General features: G+C 43.1%; 1 protein-coding gene across 1 annotated transcript in view; it reads left to right on the forward strand.

Moving 5' to 3' along the window:
* Positions 1-14,550, forward strand: part of LOC139550095 (microtubule cross-linking factor 1-like) — a 205,335-nt gene that overhangs the window by 133,778 nt on the left and 57,007 nt on the right. The window contains 3 exon segments of the mRNA XM_071360725.1: positions 7,420-7,491; positions 7,494-7,589; positions 12,594-12,698. Of these exon segments, the coding sequence (XP_071216826.1) occupies positions 7,420-7,491; positions 7,494-7,589; positions 12,594-12,698 (273 nt within the window).

The raw sequence follows: 14,550 nt of genomic DNA on the forward strand, positions 1-14,550 counted from the left end.
CTGCTTTACCCCCTCTACTCTGACTATAGGACTCATGGTTCATATGGTCTGCTTTACCCCCTCTACTCTGACTATAGGACTCATGGTTCATATGGTCTGCTTTACCCCCTCTACTCTGACTATAGGACTCATGGTCCATATGATCTGCTTTACCCCCTCTACTCTGACTATAGGACTCATGGTTCATATGGTCTGCTTTACCCCCTCTACTCTATATGACTCATGGTTCATATGGTCTGCTTTACCCCCTCTACTCTGACTATAGGACTCATGGTCCATATGGTCTGCTTTACCCCCTCTACTCTGACTATAGGACTCATGGTTCATATGGTCTGCTTTACCCCCTCTACTCTGACTATAGGACTCATGGTTCATATGGTCTGCTTTACCCCCTCTACTCTGACTATAGGACTCATGGTTCATATGGTCTGCTTTACCCCCTCTACTCTGACTATAGGACTCATTGTTCATATGGTCTGCTTTACCCCCTCTACTCTGACTATAGGACTCATGGTTCATATGGTCTGACTATAGGACTCATGGTTCATATGGTCTGCTTTACCCCCTCTACTCTGACTATAGGACTCATGGTTCATATGGTCTGCTTTACCCCCTCTACTCTGACTATAGGACTCATGGTTCATATGGTCTGCTTTACCCCCTCTACTCTGACTATAGGACTCATGGTTCATATGGTCTGCTTTACCCCCTCTACTCTGACTATAGGACTCATGGTTCATATGATCTGCTTTACCCCCTCTACTCTGACTATAGGACTCATGGTCCATATGATCTGCTTTACCCCCTCTACTCTGACTATAGGACTCATGGTTCATATGGTCTGCTTTACCCCCTCTACTCTGACTATAGGACTCATGGATCATATGGTCTGCTTTACCCCCTCTACTCTGACTATAGGACTCATGGTCCATATGGTCTGCTTTACCCCCTCTACTCTGACTATAGGACTCATGGTTCATATGGTCTGCTTTACCCCCTCTACTCTGACTATAGGACTCATGGTTCATATGATCTGCTTTACCCCCTCTACTCTGACTATAGGACTCATGGTTCATATGGTCTGCTTTACCCCCTCTACTCTGACTATAGGACTCATGTTTCATATGATCTGCCTATAGGACTCATGGTTCATATGATCTGCTTTACCCCCTCTACTCTGACTATAGGACTCATGGTCCATATGATCTGCCTATAGGACTCATGGTTCATATGATCTGCTTTACCCCCTCTACTCTGACTATAGGACTCATGGTTCATATGGTCTGCTTTACCCCCTCTACTCTGACTATAGGACTCATGGTTCATATGATCTGCCTATAGGACTCATGGTTCATATGATCTGCTTTACCCCCTCTACTCTGACTATAGGACTCATGGTCCATATGATCTGCCTATAGGACTCATGGTTCATATGATCTGCTTTACCCCCTCTACTCTGACTATAGGACTCATGGTCCATATGGTCTGCTTTACCCCCTCTACTCTGACTATAGGACTCATGGTTCATATGGTCTGCTTTACCCCCTCTACTCTGACTATAGGACTCATGGTTCATATGGTCTGCTTTACCCCCTCTACTCTGACTATAGGACTCATGGTCCATATGGTCTGCTTTACCCCCTCTACTCTGACTATAGGACTCATGGTTCATATGGTCTGCTTTACCCCCTCTACTCTGACTATAGGACTCATGGTTCATATGGTCTGCTTTACCCCCTCTACTCTGACTATAGGACTCATGGTTCATATGGTCTGACTATAGGACTCATGGTTCATATGGTCTGCTTTACCCCCTCTACTCTGACTATAGGACTCATGGTTCATATGGTCTGCTTTACCCCCTCTACTCTGACTATAGGACTCATGGTCCATGTGATCTGCTTTACCCCCTCTACTCTGACTATAGGACTCATGGTTCATATGATCTGCTTTACCCCCTCTACTCTGACTATAGGACTCATGGTTCATATGGTCTGCTTTACCCCCTCTACTCTGACTATAGGACTCATGGTTCATATGATCTGCTTTACCCCCTCTACTCTGACTATAGGACTCATGGTTCATATGGTCTGACTATAGGACTCATGGTTCATATGGTCTGCTTTACCCCCTCTACTCTGACTATAGGACTCATGGTTCATATGGTCTGCTTTACCCCCTCTACTCTGACTATAGGACTCATGGTTCATATGGTCTGACTATAGGACTCATGGTTCATATGGTCTGCTTTACCCCCTCTACTCTGACTATAGGACTCATGGTTCATATGGTCTGCTTTACCCCCTCTACTCTGACTATAGGACTCATGGTTCATATGATCTGCTTTACCCCCTCTACTCTGACTATAGGACTCATGGTTCATATGGTCTGCTTTACCCCCTCTACTCTGACTATAGGACTCATGGTTCATATGGTCTGCTTTACCCCCTCTACTCTGACTATAGGACTCATGGTTCATATGGTCTGACTATAGGACTCATGGTTCATATGGTCTGCTTTACCCCCTCTACTCTGACTATAGGACTCATGGTCCATATGGTCTGCTTTACCCCCTCTACTCTGACTATAGGACTCATGGTCCATATGGTCTGCTTTACCCCCTCTACTCTGACTATAGGACTCATTTTTTTTTATTTTTTTTTTATTTCACCTTTATTTAACCAGGTAGGCTAGTTGAGAACAAGTTCTCATTTGCAACTGCGACCTGGCCAAGATAAAGCATAGCAGTGTGAACAGACAACAACACAGAGTTACACATGGAGTAAACAATAAACAAGTCAATAACAATGGTTCATATGATCTGCCTATAGGACCCCCTTGGGCTGGGTGTGTTATATACTGTAACTCAACTAACATCTACTACAAACAACTAAATAAACAGCTGCAACAAGCAAACCCTCTTGTCAAGCACGAAAGCTGTGGTCCGTCCACATTTCTGAAAGAAAGGAATGAAGTTTAAAATCAAGTGGAATGATTAAAACTGGAAATGAAGTTAAAATCCTGTTGAACGTTAATGTTAAAGGGGATGGCTGTATAAAACATATCTTCATGAGAGGACTATGAACAGTATGAACCATGAGTCCTATAGTCAGAGTAGAGGGGGTAAAGCAGATCATATGAACCATGAGTCCTATAGTCAGAGTAGAGGGGGTAAAGCAGACCATATGAACCATGAGTCCTATAGTCAGAGTAGAGGGGGTAAAGCAGACCATATGGACCATGAGTCCTATAGTCAGAGTAGAGGGGGTAAAGCAGATCATATGAACCATGAGTCCTATAGTCAGAGTAGAGGGGGTAAAGCAGATCATATGGACCATGAGTCCTATAGTCAGAGTAGAGGGGGTAAAGCAGACCATATGAACCATGAGTCCTATAGTCAGAGTAGAGGGGGTAAAGCAGATCATATGGACCATGAGTCCTATAGTCAGAGTAGAGGGGGTAAAGCAGACCATATGAACCATGAGTCCTATAGTCAGAGTAGAGGGGGTAAAGCAGACCATATGAACCATGAGTCCTATAGTCAGAGTAGAGGGGGTAAAGCAGATCATATGAACCATGAGTCCTATAGTCAGAGTAGAGGGGGTAAAGCAGACCATATGAACCATGAGTCCTATAGTCAGAGTAGAGGGGGTAAAGCAGACCATATGAACCATGAGTCCTATAGTCAGAGTAGAGGGGGTAAAGCAGACCATATGAACCATGAGTCCTATAGTCAGAGTAGAGGGGGTAAAGCAGACCATATGAACCATGAGTCCTATAGTCAGAGTAGAGGGGGTAAAGCAGATCATATGAACCATGAGTCCTATAGTCAGAGTAGAGGGGGTAAAGCAGATCATATGAACCATGAGTCCTATAGTCAGAGTAGAGGGGGTAAAGCAGATCATATGAACCATGAGTCCTATAGTCAGAGTAGAGGGGGTAAAGCAGACCATATGAACCATGAGTCCTATAGTCAGAGTAGAGGGGGTAAAGCAGACCATATGAACCATGAGTCCTATAGTCAGAGTAGAGGGGGTAAAGCAGACCATATGAACCATGAGTCCTATAGTCAGAGTAGAGGGGGTAAAGCAGATCATATGAACCATGAGTCCTATAGTCAGAGTAGAGGGGGTAAAGCAGACCATATGAACCATGAGTCCTATAGTCAGAGTAGAGGGGGTAAAGCAGACCATATGGACCATGAGTCCTATAGTCAGAGTAGAGGGGGTAAAGCAGACCATATGAACCATGAGTCCTATAGTCAGAGTAGAGGGGGTAAAGCAGACCATATGAACCATGAGTCCTATAGTCAGAGTAGAGGGGGTAAAGCAGACCATATGGACCATGAGTCCTATAGTCAGAGTAGAGGGGGTAAAGCAGACCATATGAACCATGAGTCCTATAGTCAGAGTAGAGGGGGTAAAGCAGACCATATGGACCATGAGTCCTATAGTCAGAGTAGAGGGGGTAAAGCAGACCATATGAACCATGAGTCCTATAGTCAGAGTAGAGGGGGTAAAGCAGACCATATGAACCATGAGTCCTATAGTCAGAGTAGAGGGGGTAAAGCAGACCATATGGACCATGAGTCCTATAGTCAGAGTAGAGGGGGTAAAGCAGATCATATGAATCATGAGTCCTATAGTCAGAGTAGAGGGGGTAAAGCAGACCATATGGACCATGAGTCCTATAGTCAGAGTAGAGGGGGTAAAGCAGACCATATGAACCTACTAATGCCTTATACTATTAGGACCCTCAGATGTTCACCTGTTTGTTGTTGTTGTTATTGTTTATGATTTGTATGCACTTTTTGCACTAATATGCATTGCTGTCGTACGTAGTATGACAAAGTAGTACATGGTAGATTTCATTTTGAAATCTCATATGCTATGAATAACCTATTGATGAAACCTGAGGGAATAGGGCTTGGATTTCTTTCTTTGTTGTTTTCTTTGTTTGGATTTACAATTGACATGCTAGAAGATTTCAGTTGTCTTATTACTGGGATCAGTTTTTATATACAGAGCATTCGGAAAGTATTCAGACCCCTTCACTTTTTCCACATTTTGTTACCTTACAGCCTTATTCTAAAATGTATTAAAAAACAGGTTTATATTCTCCATCGATCTACACACAATACCCCATAATGACATCACAATACCCCATAATGACATCACAATACCCCATAATGACAAAACAAAAACAGGTTTTTAGAATAAAATATAAATATATATATTTACATTTACATAAGTATTCAGACCCTTTACTCAGTACTTTGTTGAAGCACCTTTGGCAGCAATTACAGCCTTGAGTCTTCTTGGGTATGACGCTACAAGCTTGGCACACCTGTATTTGGGGAGTTTCTCCCATTCTTCTCTGCAGATCCTCTCAAGCTCTGTCAGGTTGGATGGGGAGCGTTGCTGCACAGCTATTATCAGGTCTCTCCAGAGATGTTCGATCGGGTTCAAGTCTGTGCTCTGGCTGGGCCACTCAAGGACTTTCAGAGACTTGTCCCGAAGCCACTCCTGCGTTGTCTTGGCTGTGTGCTTAGGGTCATTGTCCTGTTGGAAGGTGAACCTTCACCCTAGTCTGAGGTTTTCATCAAGGATCTCTCTGTACTTTGCTTCCCTGCCACTGAGAAACATCCCCACAGCATGATGCTGCCACCACCATGCTTCACTGTAGGGATGGTATTGGCCAGGTGATTAGCGGTGCCTGGTTTTCTCCAGATGTAACGCTTGGCATTCACGCCAAAGAGTTCAATCTTGGTTTCATCAGACCAGATAATCTTGTCCTTTGTGTGCCTTTTGGCAAACTCCAGGCAGGCTGTCATGTGCTTTTTAACGAGGAGTGGCTTCTGTCTGGCCACTCTACCATAAAGGCCTGATTGGTGGAGTGCGGCAGAGGTGGTTGTCTTTCTGGACGTTTCTCCCATCTCTACAGAGGAACTCTGGAGCTTGGTCAGAGTGACCATCGGGTTCTGACCAAGATATGTGCCTTGACACAATCCTGTCTCGGAGCTCTACGGACAATTCCTTCGACCTCATGGCTTGGTTTTTTTCTCTGAATTGCACTGTCAACTGTGGGACCTTATATAGACAGGTATGTGCCTTTCCAAATCATGTCCAATCAATTGAATTTAGGTGGACTCCAATCGAGTTGTACAAACATTCCCCAGGAATGATGATTAATGGAAACAGGATGCACCTGAGCTCAACGTAGAGCCTCATAACATAGGGTCTGAATACTTATTTGTTATAAATTATCAAATTTCTAAAAACCTGTTTTCGCTTTGTCATTATGGGGTATTGTGGGGTATTGTGATGTCATTATGGGGTATTGTGATGTCATCATGGGGTATTGTGTGTAGATTGATGAGGAACATGTTTTATTTAATCCATTCTAGAATAAGGCTGTAACGTAACAAAATGTGGAGAAAGTCAAGGGGTCTGAATACTTTCCGAATGCACTGTAACTAGTGGTCAGGAAAATCCTTCACTGCTGTCATTCATTGTTTACTCTCTCCTGTGAACGTGCCTGTGCTGTACTGTTCCGCCACAAATTGACAGACAGTCCGATCAGCGAAATATGCGTTAAGGCGGGACTCCCGAACCTCCAATGGTTGTGGAGATGTAACCCGATATCCCAGAGTCACCTGACGCCAACTGAATAGAAGCAGGAAAGAGAAGTGATTTGTCCTAACAGAAGTTGATTCATAAGCAAATGACCTTGATATGTCTTGACAAAACAATATGGGGACTTAACTTTTTTAAATTTATTTTAAAGAATAAAAGCATTTCACATGTGTAAAGTTAAGATCTAAGCTGCGTTATCTTTTCTTACTGCTTCTACTGCATGGGCTTCTGGCATGCGTTTAGCATGTGGTGAGTTAGCTGAAGCTAACCAGCGGTGGTATCTATTCTGTGTAGCAGCAGTCGGGTTTGGACTCATGTATCCCTCATTGCATGCGCTTCATAACCAGTGTTTTTGCATTCTTCCCCCCCCCCCTCCCCCAATCCCTCTTTTTTTTCCTCCTTCTCTTTGTGTTCCCTCCATCCTTCAGATGTTTCAACCCATCATGCTGTTCATCCTCGTTCTAGTCCTCTTCTCGTCTCTCTCGTACGCCGTGGTCTTTAAGTTGCTCTTTCTCTTTGCTCTTTTCTTCGTTCTCTAACTCGTCTGTTCTGTTTTCGTTTTTTAGTATAATTTTCCACCCTTGGCTTTATCCTCTTATTTTTTTATTTTGTTGCTTTTTTTAAATTCCTCCTGCTGTTTGTTTATTGTCATTCGTCCGTTTGTTCGTTTACCCACCAATCCGCTTCATGCACTCCCCTCCCCCCCCCCCCCCCCTCCATCCCCTCTGTCCCCACACCCACACACCTTCCCTCACCTGTCACCCCCTGACCCCCACCCCCCCAGTCACAGTCCGGTGCGAGGGATGAGCTGGAGTGGCGTCTAGGACAGGAGCGAGCCGTGGAGACCCAGGGCCAGAGCCAGGGGATCTTCCTCAGGGTCCGGCCCAGAACAGGGGAGCCATCCTGGGACACACTAGATACCACAGGCCCCCCCTGGCTTCTTTAAGACCTGAGGTCAGTGCCTCTTTCATCTCCCTACCTCCCTCCCTTCTCCCTTGTAGTAGGACTAGATGAGGACAGACACCTGTGTAAAGTTTACACTAAGGTTTACACTACAGTGTAAAGTTTACACTAAGGTTTACACTACAGTGTAAAGTAAAGATTAAGGGCGTATGTGCGTAGAGTTATTAAGATATTTCGAAAAGATTTCTTAGCTCAAATGCTTTGACTGCGTGTCTTACAGAGGCACGCATTTAGACATGAGTCAAGTACAGGTGCCAAATTCTTGAATGTTCTTCATGAAACTTGATCAACGTGACGTTTTTTTTTAAACATTTTGGCCAGTGTCACGATGACGACCGTTACAGCCAGGGGGGTGAGGTGTGGAGGATAGGAGACACATTTTATAGTAATGGTTGAACTATAATTAACAAGGTTCCAGGTCTCACTTTAATATTATCCTGTCAAGGGTTTGTATTTTAGAGCCGGGTTGGTACCAGTACTCGAGCTTTAATATTATCCTGTCAAGGTTTGTATTTTAGAGCCGGGTTGGTACCAGTACTCGAGCTTTAATACTATCCTGTCAAGGTTTGTATTTTAGATCCGGGTTGGTACCAGTACTCAAGCTTTAGAAAAGCATAGGCTAAAAGTATCTGTTCTCAGCGCCGACCCACTTCAACCCTCTAAAGCGAAGTCCGTTGTTATCTAACACAAAGCCACTCAGTCCAACATGGCATCAGGTAACACTCCAGCCCACAGTCACAGTTATCTGATGAGCATGATCTCTCACGTCATTCACACTCTCTCTTTTTCTGTCTCTATTTTTAGTTCTGTTTTGAATCACAACAGTCGCTCCCCTGACCACAAAATATTGATTTCCAACCTTTTTGATTTGTAATTGGGTTGTTTTTGCTGGATATTCTGATTCCCGTTGAACCCTTCTTGGAAAGGACAGTACTGTTTTCAGATTGCTGATTGTCTGTTTTTATTGGTACCTCTGAATTGACAAGTATTGTTTTTAACTAGAAATCCTCCTCATATCCAATAGTTGAGCTAATTTCTGTTAAATGTGTTTCTTGATGTCATGTTATCGACTATGATTGTTCTGTTCTAGGGCAGGGTATATGTGACTGAGGTCAAGAAGGTGAGTTTATGTCAAATTTCCAAGATTGTTTATTTAAAAAAAAAAAACTTTTTTAATTTTATTGAAGTACAGACTCAGAGCTTCTAAATGGTAGATCATAAAATCAATCAATCAAATGTATTTATAAAGCCCTTCTTACATCAGCTTATGTCACAAAGTGCTTATACAGATACCCAGCCTAAAACCCCTAACATCAAGCAATGCAGGTGTAGAAGCAGGGTGGCTAGGAAAAACTCCCTATAAAGGCAGGGAACCTAGGAAGAAACCTAGAGAGGAACCAGGCTCTGAGGGGGTGGGCCAGTCCTCTTCTGGCTGTGACAGAAAGTATAATGAACGGGTTATCCCACTTTGGAGACAAGTTGGAGATTAAATTCCCTTCCATGAACGTCCGTCCCACTTTCTACAGAGCTCTTCTGTGTTTAGACCCATTTAGCATGGTCATAAGCCTTAGTCCTACCCATCTCTTTAAGGATTTGACATGTAAAAGCAAGGGGTCAAGTAGCCTCTCTATTATTATCCCCTCTCCGTTATCTCAGCCAATCATGGATCCTGACTTTCTCCCGACATACTGTAACCTCAGTGCATTCTCCTTGGCTAAACTAGGCTCCAAATTTAACATTTTGTATTCCTGTTATTAACAGAATCCCAGACCAGTTTTGTAACGAAGGCATATGTCACGCCCTGACCGTAGAGAGCGTTTTATGTCTCTATTTTGGTTTGGTCAGGGTGTGATTTGGGGTGGGCATTCTATGTTCCTTTTTCTATGATTTGTATTTCTGTGTGTTTGGCCGGGGTGTGGTTCTCAATCAGAGGCAGCTGTCTATCGTTGTCTCTGATTGAGAACCATACTTAGGTTGCCTTTTCCCACCTGTCTGGGTGGGTAGTTGTCTATGTGTAGTTGCATGTCAGTTATGTATAGCTTCACGTTCGTTTTGTTAGTTTGTTTTAGTGTTTCATTCGTTAATTAAAATAGAATATATTCACATCACGCTGCGCCTTGGTCTCCTCACTACGACGAACGTGACAGCATATAATAGTTCACATGTTCGGAAAAAAGGCGTTATTTGACGTCAAAAGCCTACAATCCTGAATCTGGTCACATATTGACTGTTGGCTTGACATACAGGAAGTTCTCAAATGTTATGACACAGCAAGCGTGCTATTTGTCCTTACGTCACATAAAGTATATTGCCTCTAAGTCTGCATAGTGTCACGTAATTATAGCATTGACAAAAACACTCTGACCAGGGATGTGCTTTCTCTAATATGGGATTTCAGTTTCCCCTCTAACATAATCTCTGAAGCGGAGAGAGTGAATGAATGAGAGGATGGATGTAAAAGCAGCTTTGGTATAGGAGGATTAGTGCTCTGTGTGATTTACATTTGACATTGACAGAGAGGGAGAGAAAGGGGGAGGAGAAAGGAATGGAGGGAGAGAGGGAGATGGAGAGAGAGGGGGGATTCCAGGACAATTCTACTAATGAGGTTTGAAGACATGTCCCCTAAGAACACAGTCCCATTAGAACACAGTCCCATTAGAACACAGTCCCATTAGAACACAGTCCCATTAGAACACAGTCCCATTAGAACACAGTCCCAATAGAACACATGTCCCCTAAGAACACAGTCCCATTAGAACACAGTCCCATTAGAACACAGTCCCATTAGAACACAGTCCCATTAGAACACAGTCCCATTAAAACACAGTCCCATTAGAACACAGTCCCAATAGAACACAGTCCCATTAGAACACAGTCCCAATAGAACACAGTCCCATTAGAACACATGTCCCCTAAGAACACAGTCCCCTAAGAACACAGTCCCATTAGAACACAGTCCCATTAGAACACAGTCCCATTAGAACACAGTCCCATTAGAACACAGTCCCATTAAAACACAGTCCCATTAGAACACAGTCCCAATAGAACACAGTCCCATTAGAACACAGTCCCAATATAACACAGTCCCATTAGAACACAGTCCCATTAAAACACAGTCCCATTAGAACACAGTCCCAATAGAACACAGTCCCAATAGAACACAGTCCCATTAGAACACAGTTCCATTAGAACACAGTCCCATTAGAACACAGTCCCATTAAAACACAGTCCCATTAGAACACAGTCCCAATAGAACACAGTCCCATTAGAACACAGTCCCATTAGAACACAGTCCCATTAAAACACAGTCCCATTAGAACACAGTCCCAATAGAACACAGTCCCATTAGAACACAGTTCCATTAGAACACAGTCCCATTAGAACACAGTCCCATTAGAACACAGTCCCATTAGAACACAGTCCCATTAGAACACAGTCCCATTAGAACACAGTCCCATTAGAACACAGTCCCATTAGAACACAGTCCCAATAGAACACAGTCCCATTAGAACACAGTCCCATTAGAACACAGTCCCATAATAAGTATGTAGGTTTAATGATGAAGGATGGAGTACTGTACTGTAGAGTCTGTAGGTATCTAGATAATACTGAGGGTTTAATGATGACTGATGGAGTACTGTACAGTCTGTAGGTATCTAGATAATACTGAGGGTTTAATGATGAAGGATTGAGTACTGTACTGTACAGTCTGTAGGTATCTAGATAATACTGAGGGTTTAATGATGACTGATGGAGTACTGTACAGTCTGTAGGTATCTAGATAATACTGAGGGTTTAATGATGACTGATGGAGTACTGTACAGTCTGTAGGTATCTAGATAATACTGAGGGTTTAATGATGACTGATGGAGTACTGTACTGTCTGTGGGTATCTAGATAATACTGAGGGTTTAATGATGACTGATGGAGTACTGTACAGTCTGTAGGTATCTAGATAATACTGAGGGTTTAATGATGACTGATGGAGTACTGTACAGTCTGTAGGTATCTAGATAATACTGAGGGTTTAATGATGACTGATGGAGTACTGTACAGTCTGTAGGTATCTAGATAATACTGAGGGTTTAATGATGACTGATGGAGTACTGTACAGTCTGTAGGTATCTAGATAATACTGAGGGTTTAATGATGACTGATGGAGTACTGTACAGTCTGTGGGTATCTAGATAATACTGAGGGTTTAATGATGACTGATGGAGTACTGTACAGTCTGTAGGTATCTAGATAATACTGAGGGTTTAATGATGACTGATGGAGTACTGTACTGTCTGTAGGTATCTAGATAATACTGAGGGTTTAATGATGACTGATGGAGTACTGTACAGTCTGTAGGTATCTAGATAATACTGAGGGTTTAATGATGACTGATGGAGTACTGTACAGTCTGTAGGTATCTAGATAATACTGAGGGTTTAATGATGACTGATGGAGTACTGTACAGTCTGTGGGGTTACAGACAAATCCCACTAACTTTCACAAAATGTCCTGGTCTGGATTTCCTGATCATTCCCTTCTGATTCTGGGCAATCTTCTAACCGGGATTTCTGGGAATTTGGGAAAAGTTACCAGACTTTTGCAACCCTTAGACTAAAGGCATTATGAAAGGCACAACTTTTACACATAGAGTCAAACTTGAGGTTCATGCATGTCTTTTTTGTTTTAGCATTGACGTCAATGGTAAATCTCGAGTTATGCCCACAGATTTCAAGTAAGCATTTTGCCCATTGTGGAGTTAGCCTGGCTACCAGTCTGTTTAGCTGACATTTCACTCCTTGTACGCTGTGTCATTGCCAAACTTTGGTGCCCAGGCTATTATGGAGGTGTGTTTGGCCTGTTCTGAGGGTTACTGTGTTGAGGGGTACAGCTCTGAGGGTTACTGTGTTGAGGGGTACAGCTCTGAGGGTTACTGTGTTGAGGGGTACAGCTCTGAGGGTAACTGTGTGTTGTCCGGTTCATGTTTTTGGGGGGGTACAGCTACGCGACACAGCTGGGGCAGAGATGCAGTTCCGACTGGATCACGATCGCAGGTTGAGGCCTGGACAGGAGGACAGAGAGGCCTTCTCTGGGACCATGGCACAGGTAATGTACTGGTACAGCTTGACTCATAGTCAGTAACAGGTAAAGTACTGGTACAGCTTGACTCATAGTCAGTAACAGGTAACGTACTGGTACAGCTTGACTCATAGTCAGTAACAGGTAAAGTACTGGTACAGCTTGACTCATAGTCAGTAACAGGTAAAGTACTGGTACAGCTTGACTCATAGTCAGTAACAGGTAAAGTACTGGTACAGCTTGACTCATAGTCAGTAACAGGTAAAGTACTGGTACAGCTTGACCCATAGTCAGTAACAGGTAACGTACTGGTACAGCTTGACTCATAGTCAGTAACAGGTAAAGTACTGGTACAGCTTGACTCATAGTCAGTAACAGGTAAAGTACTGGTACAGCTTGACTCATAGTCAGTAACAGGTAAAGTACTGGTACAGCTTGACTCATAGTCAGTAACAGGTAAAGTACTGGTACAGCTTGACCCATAGTCAGTAACAGGTAACGTACTGGTACAGCTTGACTCATAGTCAGTAACAGGTAAAGTACTGGTACAGCTTGACTCATAGTCAGTAACAGGTAAAGTACTGGTACAGCTTGACTCATAGTAACAGGTAACGTACTGGTACAGCTTGACTCATAGTACCAGGTAAAGTACTGGTACAGCTTGACTCATAGTCAGTAACAGGTAAAGTACTGGTACAGCTTGACTCATAGTACCAGGTAAAGTACTGGTACAGCTTGACTCATAGTCAGTAACAGGTAAAGTACTGGTACAGCTTGACTCATAGTCAGTAACAGGTAAAGTACTGGTACAGCTTGACCCATAGTCAGTAACAGGTAAAGTACTGGTACAGCTTGACCCATAGTCATTAACAGGTAAATTACTGGTACAGCTTGACTCATAGTCAGTAACAGGTAAAGTACTGGTACAGCTTGACTCATAGTCAGTAACAGGTAAAGTACTGGTACAGCTTGACTCATAGTAACAGGTAACGTACTGGTACAGCTTGACTCATAGTACCAGGTAAAGTACTGGTACAGCTTGACTCATAGTCAGTAACAGGTAAAGTACTGGTACAGCTTGACTCATAGTACCAGGTAAAGTACTGGTACAGCTTGACTCATAGTCAGTAACAGGTAAAGTACTGGTACAGCTTGACTCATAGTCAGTAACAGGTAAAGTACTGGTACAGCTTGACTCATAGTCAGTAACAGGTAAAGTACTGGTACAGCTTGACTCATAGTCAGTAACAGGTAAAGTACTGGTACAGCTTGACTCATAGTAACAGGTAACGTACTGGTACAGCTTGACTCATAGTACCAGGTAAAGTACTGGTACAGCTTGACTCATAGTCAGTAACAGGTAAAGTACTGGTACAGCTTGACTCATAGTAACAGGTAAAGTACTGGTACAGCTTGACTCATAGTCAGTAACAGGTAAAGTACTGGTACAGCTTGACTCATAGTCAGTAACAGGTAAAGTACTGGTACAGCTTGACTCATAGTAACAGGTAACGTACTGGTACAGCTTGACTCATAGTCAGTAACAGGTAAAGTACTGGTACAGCTTGACTCATAGTAACATGTAAAGTACTGGTACAGCTTGACTCATAGTCAATAACAGGCAATGTACTGGTACAGCTTGACTCATAGTCAGTAACAGGTAAAGTACTGGTACAGCTTGACTCATAGTACCAGGTAAATTACTGGTACAGCTTGACTCATAGTAACAGGTAATGTACTGGTACAGCTTGACTCATAGTCAGTAACAGGTAATGTACTGGTACAGCTTGACTCATAGTACCAGGTAAATTACTGGTACAGCTTGACTCATAGTAACAGGTAAAGTACTGGTACAGCTTGACTCATAGTAACAGGTAAT

This window comes from Salvelinus alpinus, chromosome 23 (assembly GCF_045679555.1).
Source record: "Salvelinus alpinus chromosome 23, SLU_Salpinus.1, whole genome shotgun sequence".
Classification (NCBI taxonomy): Eukaryota; Metazoa; Chordata; class Actinopteri; order Salmoniformes; family Salmonidae; genus Salvelinus; species Salvelinus alpinus.